The following is a 20,599-nucleotide window of genomic DNA, read 5'->3' as shown; positions in this document are numbered from 1 at the left end:
GGGGGCAGGGGGAGTTGAGATCACAGATGTTAGTGCTCTCACTGAGCAACTGATGGTGCCAGGATGGGGACCTGGGGTCTTCCAGCCCGAAGTCTTGGGGTGCTCAAGGCTTGAGTGTTTCCTGCCCTGGTCCATAGAGGTGGGTGCCATCGGCGTGGGTGTTTGGAACCGTGCTGTGGCAGAGCCATTGCAAAGGCCCATATAGAACGAAGCTGGAGGCGGAGGGCGGGGAAAGGTAGACGTGGTGAGGAGGCCCATAGAGACTCCAGGCCATTTAGATTTAAATGGATCAGTGAGAGACCCTGTGGGGAGGAAGCAGGATTTTTTGGCTCAGCATCTGAAATTTGGGGAACAAGAAGAAGTGTGAAAAGCCATCTGAATAGCCAGCTCTAGAAGGACCAATAGTGAGACCAGTGGTTTGTCCTGACACCCATTGGGGGTAGGTGGGGGAGCATCTCCTAAGCAGAAATTGCAGTGTTTACAAGGAGTGGGGGGAGAGAGAACTCTCCCTCATGAAAGGAGAAACTCAGAATAGCTGCCAATGTGTCCTTAGAGGCCACGGTCCAGAATCCCTTCACCTGAAGATCTTGGTCTTGGTCTGAGAGAGACAGGCAGGTGTTCCTTCTGTGGGCAAGTGGGGAGCCCTGGGTTATCCAGGACCACAAGCTGCTGGCACAGAGCAGTGAGGGCTGCTTTCGGCATGAACTCCCTGCGGCCATCCTTGCTCTTGAGGTCTCGCCGGAGCGTAAGCGTGATGTTGAACACTGTCCTCGTACGGCCAGGAACCAGAGCACGTGGAATGTGTCAGCCACTCTGGATGCAGGTCTCTGACCAGCACTTCTGATTGCTGCCCGCCTCTTCGAGCAGAATTTGGGGTAGCCACACCCAGGGCTTGAGCTCAGCTAGGAGGAGACCCTAAAGGGGACACGGGCCTGGCTGCAGACTGGACGGGTCCATGAGAGATCCCTCCCTTCTCCCTGGCAGAGTGAGCCTTTATCTAAGGCCCTGCTTGTTATCGGCCAGTTTCCTCTCCTTCCCAGGGAGCTGGTTTGTGTGCAGTGTGGTCCCACAGATGGAGCCCCGCCCCCCCCCCTTTCTTGTCAGAGGCTAGTGACTGTAGGCTCCATGAGGGCAGAGAACATGTGAGTTTTGTTCACTGCTATGATCCCAGTGCTTAGAACGGTTTCCGGCATGTAATAGGTGCTCAGTAAGTATTTACGGAGAGGGTAAGCGTCTGGAGATGGGGAGGGCTCTAACATAGCTCCCTGCAGAAGTTCAGGGTGAGTGAGGGTACTGCGGGCCCCAGCTCTCTGTTGGAGGGTAGGAGGGCCCAGGAAGAAGGATGCTGGGCCAGAGTCCCCACGTAGAGCTCTCAGCTTCCTGGCTCCCAGCAAGGAAGCAGCGCCTAAAGTATGTTCTCAGTTCTCCTCCCACAGTCCTCCACCCCACACTCCAGGCTGGGAGCTTGGTTGAGACTAGGGCCCATTATCAGTCACCAAGGAGATCAGAAGCCACAAAGCTCCGCGGGGGGGTGGGGGGCAGGCCTCGCCCCACTGCTGGTTCTCAGGGGCATGAGGACGGCGGGCTGTCTGCTTTGCCCGCTGAGCGCCTCTGATTTGGAAGGAATCCGCAGGCACACTACCTTTCCCTTCTGGCCGGGCGCCCCGGGTCTGTGCTTGCCTCTTCTGGGAATTTTCACGTCGTTTCCAAAGGATGCTCCCTGACTTCAGTTTTTATGCTTCCCCGAACCCTTTCATCCAAACAGAGGCTCTCTGACAACCAGACCATAAAACCTCGTAAAGGTTTGACGTGCAGCGTTCCTCCCCTTCATCCGCGTTGAAACATCTAAAGAGAAAATTAAGCGAAACAGCAGTTGCATTAAAAGTTATTTGGGACTATTTTCGTGCCACCCCTCTGCCGTAGGTGCCAACGCCTTTGGGGCTCGACCCCAGAGCCTTTCACTTCCTTTAGGCCCGAGCCCAGGCCACACACCCTTCCCCTCCCTACACCCAGGCAGGCAGGCCTGGCCTTCTCATCGGCCCTCTGCCTTCCTCTCCAGAGGGACCTTAGCCAGGTCCCAAATGACGGTCATTTTCCTGACTGAGGATGAGACCCCACACTGTCTCCAGCACCTCTGCCCCAGTAGGCGCTCCACCCCTCTCCTGGCATGGGGGGTGAGGGTGTCTCCAGGAGAATGGCACTCTCGGTGTCCTTGGGGAATGTCAGTCTCGCTCCTAAAAAGGTATGTGGAAATCAGATTCCTATTTTAAATGCCAGGAACTCGGGGTTTTGTTTTTTTCTGTTTTTCAGTGGACACGTATCATAAGCTTTCTTCAAAGCAAAATTTTACAGTTTGATCATGTAAATGTGTCCCTTTGGATATCAGTTGCCCCCTCCTTTTCAGACCCTCTGTTCCGATCTGAATTCCCAGAGTCGTCCTCCTCCAAAAGTACACCATCCACCCTTTTTCCATCCCTTTTCCACCCTCGCCCCCTCGCAGCGGCCACTCTGTCTCTCTCTCTCTGCACAAAGCTCTGGACTTCCTTTAAATGAACCAGCCCTGTCACTCACCAGACAGGCCTGCCCGGGAGGTGGGGAGGGCCCTGGGCCAGTCAGATGACAGATGGTTTTCTAAACTGTTTTAGGACGTGTTTCCGACATTCTGGGTGACAATTTCTTCTTTGGGTTGCTTATTTTTGAGTGTTTGGATTCTATAAAGCAACACTGGGTTTAGCCAGGAATGTTTGAACCATCTCTAGAAAATGCTGGTGGTTGGAGGTGCAGGACGTGCTGGGGAAGGGGTGGAGAGTGCTTTAAGCAAACACAGCATAGGGAAAATTCATTTCATGATGGACAATTCGGGATGGCTATGTGCATCACAAGAGAGTGTTTCATGAAATCACAGCCTGTTGGAGCCATAAGGAAACTCCGAATTTTCTCATCTCCTCTTTCTGTGAGAGGCACAGAGGCCCACTGACTCATCCAAGGTCACAGAAATAAGGAGTGACTGTGCCAGGACCATATCGCCAGCAGTCCACACCCAGGCCGGCACCTTTTCGTACCGGGCAGGGGAGAGGATGCAAAGAAAGACGTGCATTCCCTTATACCCTGCGGCCGACAACAGCGGCCCCCTTTCAGTGTTTACTAAAAAACAAGGACACTCCAAGGCTTCCTCTAAATCAGGGATTGTCTGCCTCCCCCGTGCGTCAGAAGCCCCTGGAAGCCCCTGGAAGGCTAGAGAGGTGGGTCACACCTGATTCTCCGTGTGTTGTGCAGGCTCCCGAGGCCAGGCCAGAGCCCCACTGCTCTGAATGGAGGCCCCGCGGTGGGTCTCACAAGAGAGGGTCACAAGAGTTAGATTCATTGTATTGTCAGGAGGACCTTTCCTTCCACAAGAAAGTGGAGTGATGGACCGTGCAGATGTGCACCACAATTTAACTTTTGGAGTTTTGTTTGTTTTTTTGTTTTTTTGTTTTTTTAATTTTAGAGAGCGTGAGCAGGGGAGAAGGGCAGGAGAGAGAGAGAGAGAGAGAGAAGATCTTAAGCAGTCTCCACGCAGAGCCGGACGTGAGGCTCGACCCCACAACCCGGGGATCATGGCCTGAGCTGAAATCAAGAGTCAGATGCTCTACCGACTGAGCCACCCAGGCACCCCTCACTTTTTGAAATTTTTGAAAGCCTTTAAACGGAAGGCTCTTGCCCTTGGCTGTATACTGGGATCACCTGGGAAGCACTTAAAGGTCCACTGTCCGGGCTGTACCCCTAAACCAGATAAATCAGAATCTCCGGAGGTGGGGCCCGGGACTCAGCATTTGTTAAGGCTCCCCAGGTGGTCCAGTGGGCAACAGGGGTGAGGGTCTGCACGTGAGAGAGCAGGGTCCTCTCTCTCGGTGGCTGCAGTCCGGCACCTTCCGCTGGTTAATTCTGCTCCTGGCCCCCACTCCTGTGGGCATCTGAGTTAGCCACCCCTGGGGTGGAGGATCACGTGAGGAGAGGCCACTAAATGTTCAGGTGGCACTGCCTTGTGCTTGTAGTTTCCCCAGGGCAGTGACTCCCAGCCCTGGCTCTCATTCACCACTTCAGAGCATCCTTCCTGACCATCATCAGCTGCTGTTCCACAAGAACCTTCTCTGGGGCAGACTCTGGGCTAGGTCTTAAGTGGGACATGTGACTCAGTCCCCACCCTAGAAGAATTTGTCACCCAGCGAGAGAAATGGGGCATGCACGTAAAAATAACTGTGCTTAGGTAAGGCAGAACCCGGTAAGTGCCACAGAAGCAGTAAAAAGTCGGCGTGGCGTCACATAATTCTCAAAAAAAAGTCAGAAGCGCCGTTCACTTCTAATTTGCCATAAAGTTTCTCACGGCTCTGAAACGTCCAGAAAAGCGTCTTGTTCACTGTCAGTGGGATGGCGACAGCTTTTACTTAGATGAGTTAGTAACCTCAGAGGTGTGTTCGCGCCAGCCCCAGGGCCACCGCTTTCCAGGTTCGTCATCCTCTTACATCAGAAGACAGGTCCATGCGGGGTCGGAGGTGAGGGAACGTTACAGGCCATTTTGGTCTCCCCTCCTTGCAGTAGACACGAATTGATTACTTCGGGCCCAGAGAAGCGAAGCACCGTCCCCAAGTTACAACAGCAAGGCAAGGCCAGGGGGGTCAGAGGCGTTGACACCAAGCACCGTGATCCTTCTGTTACCCCGTTAGAGGGGCCGAGGAACTCCAGACTAGCAACCTTGGGTCTTTGGGTGTGACTGCCATTAACTAAGGCATGGCACCTGCCCAGCCCTGAGTTCCACCATTAACATTTTACTCTTTTGTACCAACGGGAGGAGCAGACCACATTCCTGATACCCAAGTTCCCCCAGGTGGGCCGCCTAAGCTCGAAGGCCCTGAGATTTTATCAGCAAAACATTTTTGTCTTTTCTGCCTGATTCACTACTAAGAAGTGGGAAGTATTCGAGCAGGAAGGTCCCGGCTGCCCTCTTTGGCCCAGTCCTTGTTGTCAGAGCTGAACAGTAATGCATACTCTGATTTTGAACAAGGGAAGGTTAGCTCCACTGAAATGGCATTATGAAGCTGGGACAGTATGAAGAATTACAGGCGACCGTTATGGGAAAAGAATTCCAGCCTCCTGTGTGCATCTGACCATCTGACCATGTGGCTCGTCATGGAGAAAGTGGCAGAGCCCTCCGGGCTGTGGTAGGGGCGGGGGGGGGGGGGGCAGTCTGCCTTAGAGGCAGGGCTGATGGCTGGACAGGCCTCAGCAACATGGCAGCTAACATTCATTTAAACTGACTCCCTGCAGGCATTCATCTGAACATTTTGTGTATGTTAATCGTGCACTGACATCATCGCCCCCTTTACAGATGGGGACATCAAGGCACAGAAGGGTTAAGCAACTTGCCCAAAGTCAAAGGTTGCCAAGAGGTTACGCTAGTAAATGGCTGAGTCAGGATTTGAATCCACGACTTGTGCTAACCTGCCTCACAAGAAGCCTGGTTGCTCCCTTCGTGCATTGGCCAGGCAGGCTCTGCTGAGGAGGAAGCCCCTCCCCACATTCCCAGCAGCAGGGAAGGGATGGTCATCTCCCATTCTGGGCGGTGAGTGGGGTGCTAGGGCAGCCGTGGGCGCTCATGGGCCAGGGGCTGTGCCATATCTTTGCTTGTGCCTCGGCCCCCCCAAGAAGCCTGAGCCCCGTCAGACCTGCTGCCTAATTCCCCAAGGTCTTACCCCAACTACCCACCACGGGAGCAGTTCTCTGCTTGACAGCCCAGAACTCCTCTCCCTTCAGAAATAAAATGAGAGGTTTCCCAGGCACGTAGGCTGCCACAGGTGACCTCTGGCTCCTCAGGGCCTTGGGGGAAATGCTGAAAACAGGATCACAAGGCAAGTCTGCGAGGCCCTGCACCCCCAGCTCTTCCAAGCCCAGCCCAGGAGAGCTCATTCCCACCCGAGTCCGTGCTAGGGCCTCCTGGTCCTCAGGCGCATCTTGCTGTCCTAGAGACAGGCTGTCCTCCACAGGGACAGCTTTAGGCCAGGGTCCCCATGCTTCTTTGGCCTCTGACAGCCCCTGGCTGGGGCAGCCCCATCCCAACACACACACACACACACACACACACACACACACACACACCTTTTCTTAGATCTGTGTTTGCCCATCCCCCACAAGCCCAGCCACAAGGAGAGCCCGTTGTCCCCCGATCCCTGGTAATAGCATCAGGGGCTTATCTGCCAGGTCATCTGAAGAATATATTCAGTGACCAGTGAGGCTGAACAGCTTAACAGGACAGGAGGGGGATGGCAGGGAGCTGGGGAAGTGGTCCGGGACAGATTCCCAAGGAGGCAGGGCTGGGTGGTGGGGCTGTGGCCCTGGGGTCCCAGGTGCCGTGTGGGGGTGGGGGTGCTGTGAGAGCTGCAGGCCTCTCCGGAGTGGGGGGTGGCCTGGGCAGCTCTCCTCCCCTGCCCCTCTTCTCACACCTGTCAGTCTGCCTACCCCGTTTGATGGTTGAGATTAAATTCCAGCCCTTAGCGGTGTCTGGTGCTCAGTCTCCAGCAGAAACCTTTATCTGAGATTAAGGATAATGGATTTCCTTTCTTGGATAAGTTTTTTTTTTTTTTTTCCTTCCTTTTTCTCTGAGACTTTTTTTTTTTTTTTTTTTTTTTTTTTTGTCAAAAATGCGCTCGACTCCAGAAAATAGACCTTTTGTTAAATGTCTTTTTATTGACTAAACTCGCCTCCCCCAGTTCTGTCCCCCGCCCTTCCCCCCACCACACCTTTTCATGCTTCCAGGGAAACCTTCCGTTTCAAGTACGGGTGAGGAGTGCAAAAGAATAACTTGACCTTCCTTCTCTCCACGGCCGGCTTCCTTCTCCTTCAGGGTCCCCCGAGTCCTGCTGTGTGCCTGCAGCTGGGGCCGGGTGTGCGGAGGTTGGGATAGGGACAAATAACTTGACCTCTTCCTTATTTTCCCTCAGCACTTTGCGCCACCACCCACATTTCCAGAAATCTAGATCCTGCTTGGAAGAAATGGGGAGAGGACTTGGTGGGGGAGTCCCTTCGTTGGTCTCAGGTGGCAGGGGTCAGTGCCACCCTCCGTGGGCGGGGGTGGGGGGCAGCCTCCAGGCACACATGTGGTCTTCAGGGGAGCTGGGAGACCCATTCCAGCAGCCAGGGATGACCTCGTACCTTTATTTCACCTGGATCTTTCTTTTTCCCCCCTCAACAGCCCTATTACCATATTTAAATGCAAGTATGTCTTTTTTCATTGACGTTTTGAGTAGCTTAGCCTGACCTTTTTAGACTAGCTTGTTCCCTTTTGAACTTCTTTCCTCCCCAGTAGTTCCGTGTAGCTAGGACAATAGTCTTAGAGTTTAGTGGGCTTCTAGTTCGCTGTGTTTGGGGGACGGCTCTGTTTCTTTCCTTTCTTTCCTCCCCGGCTCCCCGCCCTCCGTGGTGCATGTGTCCCCCACTCTGTCCCGTAGCGATTCCATGTCTGGAAGCTGCTGTGGCTAAAGCAGAGCCGCTGTCGGGCTGTGTGTTGTTTGCTGCTGGCTCTTGGCGCATCATTTAAAACCACCATCATTGGAAATGGGTCTTGAAATCAGGCCTCCAAAAGTTGAAATGGGGCCTCCATAAGTCTGCCTGGATGGCAGAGGGTGTTTGTTTCATGTGTGCGTGAGTATATCTGTGTGTGTCCCCGTGTGTGGCTGTGTGTGTCTGTGCTCATGGCCAAGAGAGGCCCAGGGGAGGGGCCTCACCCACCTCTTCCTTCCCCTGGGCCTTCTGCGGCCACACTGGGTCACCTCGTCCCTTCTCACCTTTAGTCCCATTCTGGGACACCCTTGCTGCCGGGGGTGTAACTAGATTGCACACACACTTCACACGCTTGTTGGAGTTCCCGAGGAGACCCTTCACTGCTGACTTGATCGGGACACAGAGCTCAGACAGAAGAGCCAGATCGAAATCCCCATAATGTGCCTCAGGAGGTTGAAATTGAGAGAGCCGCAGGGCTCGCCCCACGTAGGTCCCTGCAGCCCCCGACTCCCTCCTACAGCTGCCTTCCTGTGTACACAGTCAGCTGGGACTCCCAGCACACCTGGCCCCCTGGCCTGCCAGCGTGAGCTAGTCCGGAGCTAAGCCCAGCAGGCAGGCAGAGCCTTAGGAGAGCGGCTGGGTTCAGTGACCTCCTGGCCCAGGTGCCTGTTCTGCCAAGAGGCTCGGTCCCAACCACTCCCGGGATCCCCGGGCCATGCGTGGCCCTGCTCTGGACACACCCTGGGAGACTCCCCTCGATCGGTGAGGAGGGCAGCAGGGACCCCACCCCACTCCCAAGAGAAGTTCCTCCCAATCCTCTCCAATTACTTCCGTGTTCCTTTTAGAACTGGTTTCTGGGGTGCCAAATGTGTAGGAATCAAAAACACCTAAAGGCGCTGTGCCTGCCAGAAGCCCGAGAACCACTGACCCGGGTCCCTCCTGAGAGCTGTCCCGAGGAGATCCCTTTGCACTCCCGTCTTCGGGAAGGGGGGTGAGCGTGGCCTGTGAGCCCGGTCTGTGCAGGGCCCTTTCCGAGGTCTCTCCTTTACTCCGGCTCCTCTCTCCCCGCCAGGCTTCCCGGCAGCGGCTTACGGACCAGTGGCGGCGGCGGCCGTGGCAGCGGCAAGAGGATCAGGTAGGGAGGTGTGTGGGACAGGCGCTCCCAGGCATGCCCCAGTGTGCGGGGGAAGGTAAAGGCCCTGTTGGATCTGTGTGGCTGCGTCTGTCCACTACTGTCACCACAGCCCGGAGGGTGGGGACAGGGGGGCGCGGGCCAGGCCCTGCCACCCAGGGCAGCTCCCCGTGGGGGTCAGTCTCAGGACTGCACACCAAAGGTGGACCGTGATTCGCTCTTTGAAAAAAGACCAGTGAACTTCTTTTTGACTTTGGACGGCCCGTTCCCCTGACAGCCGGCTTCAGGGCACCTGTTGGTCATTTCCCTCCTCAGCTTTCACTGCTGTTTCACAGGGGCTCCCTTCCAGGAGCCTCTGACCCCGCCAGAGAAGCTCTAGCTTGTGAGAGGGAAGCTCAGGGCCCACGGGCGTGCTCCTGGCCTCGGGGCCCCTGCCGCACCTGGCAGATGGCCTTGCTGATTGGGCTAAAGCCCGAGTCCCGGAAGCCTGGAAGTGGGGCTGACCTCAGTGGAATGAAGCGATTTCCTGAAGCCCCCTATCGCATCCTGGACTCTCGTTGTAGCAGAGACCAGAGAGCTCCTAGACCCTACCTGCCGAGGGCAATGAGATTATCTCTTGCATAAAATTGCCCGGGTCCTTTAGTCTCCAAGCCCAAACTTTGAGGAGGTCTTAGAGCCCCTCAAGTGAGGTGAGAACGTTTTCCCAGCAGCACGGTGGGGTCAGGCTGGAGCTGGGGTGTGTCAAGGATGCCCTGTCCCCCAGATGCCCCCCACCTGCCTAAGCACGTGGGGCTTCTGCTGTGTGCTGGGCCCCCGGCAAGGCCTCCTGGCCTCCACTCCCCAGCCACTGAGAGGCCCTTGCTCCTCCTGGACTCAGTAGCCATGGTTTGCGGCCCCCCCCCCCCCACACCCCCCAGCCCAACACCCCTTGGACAGGGCACTGGAGCACCCAGGGAAGCAATTAGTTTGACCGGGCTCTGAGGAGGGTGGGGGGAGGGAGGTGCTGGTGGGGTGCCAGGAAGTGGGGCGTTAAAAGCCCAGAGGGCAAATGCCAAAAACCCAAACCCTCAGTGATAAGAGACTGGCACATGGAGGCCCTTTAGGAACATCAGTACAAATCCGTTCCATGCAAACTGGCACTGCCTCGAGCTACAAAGGATCCACTCCCCGAAATCACCCATTGGAGATTTGTTTGGAGGGGCCGGGAATTGTCTGGGGGCTGCTGAGGGTCAGTTAGCCGGAGAGCTGGGCGCCCGTCCTCAGCCTCTGCCTTCCCTAGCGGGCCTCCAGCAGCCCCACCTGCCCTCTGGCCCGTGTTCCTTGGTGCCCCCTGCCCTGGGGGCGGGGCGCGCCGCTGCCTCGCGTCTCCCTGTTCTGTTTGGTTTTTTAACTTGAGTGCTTTTTGGTATCATTACAAATGAGCCTCTGTCCTACCTGTGCCTAGTGGGGGGGGGGGGAGGGGAACCACAAAAAGAAACCTCGAGATTTTTGAGTGTTGTTGGTTGTTTTCTCCGTTCAGTTTCTTTCTTTATTATAACTTGGATTATGAAACTAAACTTTAACCCGAAATTAACCCTGCCTCTCTCCCCACCCCCATTCTCCTTGACGTCATGGCAAGTTTAAAGGGCAGCATGGGGTTCTTTGTGAGTCTGAGAGCGGTCTCCCCATGGTCTCTGCCCCCCCTGCCACCCCCACCCTCTCACGCCCCCCCCTCCCAACCCCGAGAGCCAGGCAGGAGTCCCATCCATCCTCCCCCTAACTCCTAACCCCAAATTCCAGAGCCATCTCCAACCACACTTTTTTTTCCAGGATCAGTGGTGTTTTATTTGTAGCCATTTCCATCGGGAGCCAAGTCTCCCAGGGGCCATTCGAGGTCAGCCATGCTCATCGCTGCACTGTTAGTGAATTCTATTCAGGAGTGTGCTCCCAGACCACCTGCCCCACACCAGCCTAGGTTAGTGCAAGGAGTAAATCCTCAACTCCGAGGTGCCTGCCCCCAAGGGTGCAGGCTCAGCCAGGAAGATACAGGGCACCCCACAGTGCTGCCTGGGGGTCAGGGGCCTGGGGTAAGCCCCAGGGCGACGACCAGCCGGTGCCTGCTAAAGTCAGACCACCACCTGGGCTGGAAGACACCTGCCCCCGTGTAGACAGGGTAGCCCAGCCCCTCACCTCCATCCCCCCTTTGGACCTGGAGCAGGGTTACAAGATGGGGGAAGGAGGATCTCTACCTCTCTTTCTTTCAGTGTGGTTTGGCCTGTAAGGACTGTCCCCTCCCTCCTCCTAGAAGATAATCTGGACTCCGAGCCTGGTGGGATGGCCAATTATTTACCTGTTGTAGTGGCCCTCGGTGGCATTTTGGCAGATACGGGAAAGGGGCCGCCCAGACTCTTCTGGGTTTGCGCATCAGCCTAGGCCAGCAGATGATCACGGACGGCTGACCGCCCTGTTCTACCTTCACCTGCTCCTGCAACCCTGCCCCACCCATGCCAGCTCCTTCCAGCGGGACAGGGATGCTCCTTCAGCCTCCCGAGCAAGCAGCCTCAGCTGTTGGAGGGCGTCACAAGTTCAGGCGCATTCTCTTATAGGAAGAAGCTGGTTCAGGGGGTCTGCGGAGTACCGACCTTGAGCTTGGTACTCTGCTGCCCCTGGCAGGTGGTTGGAAAAGGGTAGGAAACGAGGCCTCTGCTCCCCAGGGGCTGGCTGTCAGGCTTGGTCCAGGGATTAGGCATCCTATGGAAGGCCCTATTTTGCCTTTCGTTTTGGTCTAGCTTCACAGCTTTGTTTTTTTTCTTTTTTCCCTTCCATGTTATGACGTACTGGGGGAGCTTCCTGAGGCGGAAGCACCTGCTGAGGGCCGTGGGGGTGGGAAACAGCTTCGATTTTGCTCAGGTTGGCAACTCGCATCTGTCAGGGCTATGGTGTCAGGGTAGGAGGTCCGGGGGGGCCGTGAGCTCTGCACCCACCTCAGCCAACTCCTCGGGGCCAGCCTGCCCGCCTTTGCCTTAATTCGCCCTGGGTCTGAGGTGAGCAGGGCTCAGGTGACCCCCCCAGGGGAGGTCCCTGCCGACTCCTAGATAACTTCACTAGCAGTGGGTCACTTTTCTTTTACCTTCACCTGGTAGTCCGAAATATCATCTTTCCTTGTGCTCAGTCGAGAGTTTGTTTGTTTATTTTGATCGTATTCATTCAGTTCCAATGGCCTCATCATGTCCCACCCAAACCTGAATCCACTTTGGTAAACGACCCCACCCCACCCCCTACACACACACAGGTGAGGGCAGTGGTTTGGATTTTCAGGCTATTTTATTTCTGGGTGACATTACGGGTGGGTCTGTGTATCAGTCGAAGAGCTTCTGAGCCCCCTGCCCACCCCCAGCCCATCTCCGGCCCCAGCCAGGACCCCTTACTGTACTTTATACTTGCCAGCTTTATTCCAATCTAGTAACATGAGTTCCTGACGGTGGTGGTGAGTGCGAGAGTCATGTTTCTGTTGTCTTTTCTCTTGCTTGGTTGGGGCTGCGGTGAGAGAGTGTCTCTGAGGCATACTTTCCCGCCTCTCTTACACTAGGATCTGCACACCTCCTCTCAAACACTCTTCTGAGCACGCTCAGCGGGAAGGTTTGTCCACACCTATTAATCCTCTCTCAGTGTCCAGCTTCCTGTTAGTACCAGCTGGTTTGCATGTTTTTGCTTGTTCAGATGAAACAGTTCAAGAAACAAACTCATATCCAACTCTCAAGAAATGTCTTTTTTTGTACACTTTCGTTTTCGATTTTTTTTTTTTATTAGTTACAACTCCAAAACACCTGTTGTCCAGTAAAACATTTCACACCTCCCCTGCCTGTTCTTAGAGTGTATGTATCTGTGGGACTGAACTAAATGCATGCACTGTAGTAGATGTCCTGGTAGCTGTAGCCGTAGTTGTAGAACATGCATTGTTGAGTTGATATTACAGGGTCCGCGACAGCCCGGCACGGCACGGCTGTCTGAAGGATAGCGTGGGGGACCAGGAAGAGAGAGGGCTCCATATTGTCAACGTTGCCAAGGGGCTCGGATCCATGTTCTCGCCATCAGCCACCACCACCTCCCCTCACACTCCCCGCTCCCCCGGTCCAGCGCTGGGTCACCACCCTCGGCTCTAGCCTTCCTGAGATCTCTGTTGATAGTGACCAACTCTCGCGAAAGAGAGCAGAACCAGGATTGCAGGGAGTCTGAAAGTTCTTCCTTGTTCTTGTCTTCCTCGTATGGTTCTTGAACAGAGCAGGTCTTCTCTTATTTCTTAAGGCCTACCATCAAGGCTCCCCTGAGCCCTTTTCTCCGTTGAGTCCTTTGCCAGCTCACATCCGGCCCTTTAAGGAGACAGGTCCGTGTGGCAGTCCTGTCTGTGCAGTCTAGTCCCCAGGGTGGAGGGAAAGTGAGACGTTGCGGGGAAAGGGATTCAGATCTTAAGATGCTCGGTCTGCAGACAGGAAATGCACTGGGTCCTAGAGAAGGTTAGCGTTTCTTCTCACTGTGGGTGAAGATAAGGGAGAAGCCTTTACCTGAGCTCTCCAGGGGGCAGGGTGGGGGCAAGTAGGGTCAGAGTGGCAACATTCCTAGTACAGAGACTACTGGCACAGCTTCGTGGGGAGGAGGAAGGGAGGGGACAGGTGGGAAGGGGACCCTGTGACGTTTAAAGAGGAGACCACAGTCTCCCTCCATCTTCCCAGAAGACTTCGCAGTCCTGCAGCCTCTGCGGAGGCTCAGGGACGTGTGCAGTCAATGTCTCTGGACACACCATCTCCCCTACATTTGTGATGATGCACTGTAAGGGAGTGCCAGAGGTCTCTTAGAGCTTCGGGAGACGGCCCTAATCTTTACAAGTTGCTGGCACATGAAGTCACAGCTGCCACCTGGGACCTGCTCTTTAAGTCGGGCCAGTCGGTGGCTCTGAACTAATGCCACGGGAAGACGCCGGTGGAATCTGAACCTTCAGGGCAGAAGTTATCTGTTATGGGAGACTGAAGCCCAGGAAGTCACAGAGTTCATGAAGTTCCCGAAAGAGTGCGAGGTGACAGAGTAGAATGGCAGCTCAATGGAGAGGAGTGGCGCCATGGAAGTCCGTGGCACCGTCAGCACGAACAAGGATTGCCTGCGAGCAGGCCAGTCAGTCACGGGATGGAACGAGGCCCGGGAATGCAAATCTGGGAAGAGCCGTTCTGCAGGGGGTGGTGGGGCAGAAGGCAAAGAGGACAAAAATCCCCCTTAGTGGCCTAAATCCTAAGTCTGGCTCTGCCAGGAAGACGGCTTCGCTAGCCTGTGACCAGACATCCTAAGAGTTTCAGTTCCAGTAGGCAAAGTGAACAAAAGCAAAATTCAAGTCAAGACATAGAAGAACTAGTTGAACTTGAACCATAGAGAAAATGCTTTGGGGAGGAGGGTAGGTGCAGGTGCTCACAAAGCAGGCTTGCCTGTCCCACCCCTCCCGGGGTATTTTCCATTTCCCCGTGGCAGCCTTTGCCTTATTTGTGTTCGGGGCTGAGGGGAGTGAACGGTAGCGGCCCACACACACTCTTCCGGCCACTGGAGGGAGCCGGGAATTGTTTGTGTCATTTGTGTCTTAAGCTTTAGGGTTCCCAGGTGTTGCTTTCAACAAGCACGCGTTGAAGGTTTGCTTCGAGGCTGGCAGGAAGGAATATAAAGGCAGATAACATTTCTTGCCTGCAGTGGTTTGAGAATCTAGATCCCTCCTGCTGAGAGTCCTTATTTCCCACGATGCATTACTTCTCATCAGCGTCATTTAAAAAAGGAAAGTGGATCAATGTGCTGCCTCCATTTCTGAAGTCGGCTTTCCTGCGCTTCCATCAGCAGGATCCAGTGTCCAGGAAACGGGGCTGCAGGGCAATCATCTCTTCTTTCCCACCCAGCCTCCCTTGTGCTAGCGGCAAGCATCCTCTGGGGCCTCAAGATGGCCAAAGCTGGGGGTAGGGTCCTGGGGACGCTCTCTCGCTGGGACAGAGCCACATCTGCGTCCATGGAATAGAGCCAGCACACTAGCCCAGAGGGAGAGCAAATCCATGACCTGTTATGACCAGCTGCTGCAACCAGCCAGACTTACCCAAAAGACCCTGCCCGAACACATGCCTCCCAGTCCATGGCCTTGCGTTCTGGGCATGGGCACCTCGTTTCTCAGTTTGTCATTAAAATCTTCATTCCTGGGAGAGCCGGATCTTTCACCAGAAAGAGTCCAGCATTGGATTTCAGTAACCCCAGTGAATTTATAATAATGTGCTGAGCTGCCCGCTGCTGACCTCAGCTTCATTCATTTTCCGAGGGCTTTGGGACCAACCCTGTTGAGGATAAAATACATCAGCTGTAATCAATAATTTTGTAATAGAAACACCATGCACTTGATAAATCAACTCTAGTGCAATTAGTGACTAGCCTTGAAGCCCAGACCTGAGTATAAGTTAATCCTGAAGTGAATGGAGTGGGGGAATGTTAATGGTCTTTTAAATCAGTGGAATCATTTTCAGAGGGTGACACATCCGTGCCTGTCCCCTGAGCTGGTTGGCCCTCTCTCTCATGCTGGCTCAGGAGCCCAGGCCCTGCCGTGTGCAGGAGGGGTCGAATGTGTGAGAGGGCCCTTGGAGGCTCCATAAGAGCATATAAAGCCCACTGGAGATGGGCAGAGGGACCCCTTATTTGCCCCCTGGGCTGGGTGGGGCCACTGCAGGGTGTGAGGAGCCCCAAAAGCTGCTGACCCCATGTGTTGGTGAGAATCCTCAAAAGAACACAGGCGTGGGTGCATCGTGGTCCCTTATGTTTCTGCAGAGGTTCGACTGCTGTGACCAGAGCTAGCCCATGAGACAGGCAGGAAGGCAGAAGGTTTGGGCCTGGCTTTACATGTTTGTTTTTAAGAGAAAGCTGACGTGCAGATTGGCTGTGTGACTTACCCAGAGTCACACAGCTAGTCACCTGGAGAGCAAGGCTTTGGTCAAGGGTGAAGAACCCTGAACTTCACCTCCTTTAAGGAGCCCTGCAGAAAAACCATGTTTGTTTCTGAAGAACTCACCTGCTGCCCAGATGTCCCCGACATGCAGGACGTGCTGGGAGAGCCCAGCAGCCTTGGAACCGGCACTGTGTCCTCTGAGGACTCAGGCCCCAGGACCTCACAGTCTCACCTTTCAGGTATAGATTGCTGAACTGGGCCCAGGGCACATCTGCCACGGAGTCCAATTCAGCAGATATTTATTAAGTGTGTAACAACAGTAATTATTATTACACGTGGCAGGCACTGTCCTCGGCCTTGAGTCGGGGGGCTTTGGGGCGTATCAGAAAACCCAACTCAGCCTGGTTAAATGTTATAGGGACTTTACCAGCTAACATTCTGGAAGCTCCATGGAAGAGTGGGCTTCATGTGTAGACTGCTCCGGGGAGTCGGCACTTCTCTTAGCTCGGTCCTCCTTTTGGCTTCAATGTTGTCTTTATGTTGGCTTTCCTGTGGTGCCAAATGGCTACAACAGTTCCCTGCTTCATACCAACCAGTCTAGAAGAAGAGGGGGTCAGATGGTCCCAAATTCTAGCAGACCCCAGAGCTTTGTGCCGTTTGACTAATGCCTGGCTGGTGAGAGCCAATCGCTGAGAGTGGGATCCATACCCCCACCCTCAAACTGAGGAGCCCAAGAAGGATGGATTTCCAAAGGACAGTCTGGGTGCGGATAAAGGTAAGGTAAGGTAAAGGGTAAGGGAGCGTGTGTCTGGGTAGTCAAGCATGAAGCCCACCACAGCCGTGGAATCTCCTAGATGAAGGCAGAGCGCAGTCTCTGCCCTCGGGTATCTCCCAGCCTCGTGTGGAGGCTAACAGGTGCTTATAATATGACGCCATAAGTCCGGCAACAGAAGGGGCACAGAGGAGGAAGTGATTGGCTTTGGGAAGTCAGGGAAGGTTTCACAGGGGAGTGAGTGTCTCCACTTTGAAAGGACAAACAGGAGCTCCCCAAGAGCCAGGGGAACAGCATGTGCAAAGCCACCAGAGCCCAGAACAGTAGAGTAAATCTGAAGCCCCACAAACGGTTCACTCTGGCTGGAGAATAAAATGCAGTGGGGTGGGGATGGGGCATGGGAAGCAGCCGCCGATAAAGCCGGAGGGCTGGCATAGCCAGAGCAGAGGGCCTTTGGTGACATGTTAAAGAGCCTGGATTCACACACCGGGGAGCCTCGGAGAGGCCTGAACCAAGGAAGTGACATCAGATCTGGATGTCAGACAAGCCTTGACAGCAGGCTAGATTAGATTTGAGACTAAAAAGCAGGAGGACGAGTGACAGATCATGGAGAGTAAACGCTCCATAATGTTCATGTTATCACTGCCCAGTAAAAGAGAGGCTTCGGGTCTTTTGCTCTTACCCATTAGCTGATTAACTCTGGGCTCAGCATCACACTGGGGTCTGGGGTGGGATGCAGAATTTCAGGGCAGGTCCTTGCCTTCAACAAGCTCCCAGTCTTTGGGGGCAGACACAGCACACAGTTGTTACAAGAGCTGGTCTTCAGTGAGCCTACGTTCCCGCCTGATCGGAGAGCACTCAGCAGGCAGGGAAGCTCAGATAGGAGGCAAGACTCAAAGTAGACACTGAAGGGTGTGCAGTGAGAGGTAAGAGGACATTTCAGGTGAGAGAACTTGGATAAAAGGTCATGATGAGCATGGGATGAGCAGCCAGTTCCCCGGGGGACAGTGGCAGGCTGCCTGATGGGCAGTGGGGGTACAGGCTTGCTGAAGTAGAGGCAGGCTAGATTCTGGGAGACCCTGAAACCCAGATTGATACAGTCCTACTGGTGGGCGAGAGAGGTTCATATGCTTTATGGCGGTGGAACTTGGTAAGGACAGAACCAGCTAAGGAAGATCAGCCTGGCAGCAGTCCCACAGAACACAGCTCGACCCCTGCCTAATCCCCCTGGCTGGGGCTGGGTTTGTGATCTGGAGCCAGGTTAGGGGAGCAAGACAGACACGGCAGGGGGAGGGGGGAGCATTTGGTCACAGTACTCCGCCTTAGTTTCCTGTGACTCTGCTTCTGCCAACAAGTTATTATTCATTCCCTGCTTGGGACTGTTGGTTCCCACTCCTGTGCCCTCATGGCAGCCTCTGTCTGTCCTTATCTCTGCTCCCTCCATTACAATTGGCTCAGACTGCCAGGAAACCACACCTGATTAACCCTAGCTGGGGTGCCCCTCCTCAACACATTACTGTATCCTCAGCCTTCTTCCTGATTGGTGAGGTCTTCTGGATGAAAGCCGGGATTCTGACTCTATGGAACATGTTTTGCATGTATCCCAGAGTGGTGCCTGCCTTCTCCAACAATATAAACCATCAGTTTATATTTGCCTCCAGGAGACAAAGTCAGCCTCATTCTTAGTGTAGATGAGTAATTATTATGCAGTCGGAGAAAGCAGAAAATAAAGGGGCCCTTTGTTCCTGGATGCTTATTAATATTAATAAAAAGGTCTCCCCTTGCCAGCTTGGGATCCTGCAGCACAGGAGGTGGGCAAGTAATGCTTTTGAACAGCTATGATTGGCTGTTGGAATTAGATCTGTCAGGATGAGAGAGCCACGATGAAATCCACTCTGTGGCATGGATAGGAGGGTTCCAGCCAGCATCTCAACATTCACCCCCATCTGGAGGTCCCTTAAGGGAGGGATATGTTCCAGGTGATTGATAGACTGCTAGAGTCACTTCCCAGCCAAGTTTAAAACGAGATGCTAATAGAACATGTTAATAATAACTCCTGCATGAGTGAGCCAAGCACGGGGCTAGGCCCACCTGCCCTACCCCCATTTAATTCTCATAATCCTATGAAGAGGGCACTATCATTCTCATTCCCATTTTGAACATTTTAAAACTGTGGCTTAGACAGCTTGTAGAGGTGGTGGAGACAGGTTTGGAACCTGGGTCTGTCTCATCACATCTGTGCTCTCAACCATGTCAGCAGATGCCCCGTCACCCCAGCCCCTTGGATTTCTGAGTGGAGGTCTGCATTCTTAACACATACTCAACGGAAAACCGCCGCTGCCCATCAACTTAATTCTCCGTATCCTTGCGGGGAGAGAGAACCCAAGCCCGTTCATAAGAGGCCTCAGGAAACATTATATGCACATATAATGCATATATGCCGCAGCTTCTGCTGTTGCAGACTTAAGGTCATGGTTCTGTCTGGCTTTGGCTGACATTTCTGATCTGGCTTCCAAGTCCCTGCATCCTTTTCAGACCACAGGCAGACAAAGGAGGCCCAGAGGAGGCGTGGTCGGGTAAGAGGGAGCCAGCCTGAAGGTAATTGTTATTATTTGAAAGGAGAGTTTAGCTAAAACAAGCCTGAAGGAAGTTAGCCACTGCCCAAAAGAAACTAGGCGATGGAGCAAGGGAGGGCCTCTTTGAGCCAGACAGACCTTCTCCCGTTCTCTTTCTCCGGAGGGATGAGTCAACAGCCCTTCCTGTGAGCGGCGAGGGCTGAATCTGGAAGGTCGCTGGGAAGCCGACGATTGGCCGCCCAGTTGCTGGGGCTTTGCTTTGGGCCAATGCTGTGGAGGGGCGGGGCCGGAGGCGGGAGCAGCAGGATCCTCGGCCAATCGTCCTGCAGTGAGGCTGGGCTCCCGGTACTATGGCAACGGCGAGCAGGGGCTCATTTGTTTTGTAGATGAGTAATTACTACGCAATTAGAGAAAGCTAAAAATAAAGGGGCCCTTTGTTCCTGGTTACTTATTAATATTAATAAAACGGTCTGTCCAGGTCTGTGGTAAGCAATCAGTGCAAACCTGTGTGCCTATGGTAGAGCACTGTGGGAGGTAAAGGCTGCCCAGCCCCACTCTCCGTTCTCTTTCTGGAAGTTATTTCTGACTGCAACCTGCAGCGGGTTGGCTTTCCGGGCCTTGGGGGAAAGAGAGGCTGTCTTACAGACACGCTCAGGATACCCCGGAGTCAGGGGTCAGTTAGGCACTGACCCAGGGAAAGGTCTGGCAATGTCAACCCACTCCCAGGGAAGAAGACTAGAAACACAGTAGCAAAACCAGGAGACGTGGACGGATGTTGGAGGATCCGGTTTTGCTGTGTATCCTTGGACACATTGTTTGACTTTTCTGGGTCTAGATTGTTTATCCCCAGGTGCATGAAATAGTCTTTAAACCTCCCACTGAGGCAGCCCTGAGATTTCAGCGTCTCCCAGATCACCTGACTTGAAGAGACACAAGTCAGGCTTGGATATAACTTGCTGGAGGGTTACATCGTGTCCAGGGACTGGCCCCACAGCAGTCTGTGCTCTGGCCTTGGGGACAGAAACAGTTCAGAGGCTTCCCTTTTATCCCTTCACCTTCCCAGGATACTGGGTTGCCTTGTGGATCGATCAGATAAGGATGATAATTGTTTTTTAAGAGGTTCAGAGCATGGAATGGGATCTTGGTTCTGGTCTAGCTTGGATAGGCTAGGTGATTTTGGGGCAAAGGGTTTCAGACTAGAGGGTGATTAAGGACCTTTCAACTCTGTAGCTCTATATTGCTACAGTTTCCAAAGCTCTCGATCCCTTGTCATGGGGAGGTGACAGTGACAGTGCCTTAAGAGCTGAGAAGAGTGACTGGAGAGAAAGCCAGGGGCTTCCAGGTGATGAGAATGCATTTGAAAACAGCACTGCATTTTTTTTTTTTTTTTTTCATGCATGAAGGCCTGAAGTGAGAGGGACAGAAATATTTCCAGAATTGTGTATCATTGAAAAAATCTGTTGTCAGATTTCCATCCTTGGGCGTGGTTGGTTAAACTTTTAGGTCTTGGCTATCCAGATGGCATTTATTAATAAAGGTGAACCTGTTAACAGCTACGGTCGGTGAGCAAATCTAAGACTGGGGCACAGTGGCTCTTGAACTTTGCTGCATGTTAGAATCACCTGGAGAATTTTTGAAAGTCCTGGGGTCCAGGC

General features: G+C 53.9%; 1 protein-coding gene and 1 long non-coding RNA gene across 12 annotated transcripts in view; one reads left to right on the top strand and one right to left on the bottom strand.

Moving 5' to 3' along the window:
• The window catches only part of MSI2 (musashi RNA binding protein 2), a 391,199-nt gene that overhangs the window by 354,079 nt on the left and 16,521 nt on the right, over positions 1-20,599 (top strand). For 4 of the 10 annotated variants that reach the window (XM_045488281.1, XM_045488275.1, XM_045488273.1 and 1 more), the window contains exons 11-12: positions 7,226-7,249; positions 8,606-8,668. In XM_045488281.1, coding sequence (XP_045344237.1) covers positions 7,226-7,249; positions 8,606-8,668 — 87 coding nt within the window. Of the gene's footprint in view, positions 1-7,225; positions 7,250-8,605; positions 8,669-12,233; positions 12,284-20,599 lie in introns of all 10 variants that reach the window. The other 6 variants (XM_045488282.1, XM_045488277.1, XM_045488274.1 and 3 more) reach the window with 3 other exon arrangements.
• LOC123603409 lies at positions 13,056-19,163 on the bottom strand. Of its 2 annotated transcripts, XR_006714866.1 has the most exons (4): positions 17,051-17,188; positions 16,024-16,193; positions 14,763-14,994; positions 13,056-13,175 (listed from the first exon to the last, which is right to left on the bottom strand). It is a non-coding gene; the product is annotated as an uncharacterized LOC123603409 (long non-coding RNA). The 2 variants fall into 2 exon arrangements; XR_006714867.1 differs by lacking the exons at positions 16,024-16,193; positions 17,051-17,188 and adding an exon at positions 19,083-19,163.

Source organism: Leopardus geoffroyi, chromosome E1 (genome assembly GCF_018350155.1).
Source record: "Leopardus geoffroyi isolate Oge1 chromosome E1, O.geoffroyi_Oge1_pat1.0, whole genome shotgun sequence".
Taxonomy (NCBI): Eukaryota; Metazoa; Chordata; class Mammalia; order Carnivora; family Felidae; genus Leopardus; species Leopardus geoffroyi.
Note: the sequence above shows the minus strand (reverse complement) of the source record. Positions and strands in the feature narration are given on the sequence as shown.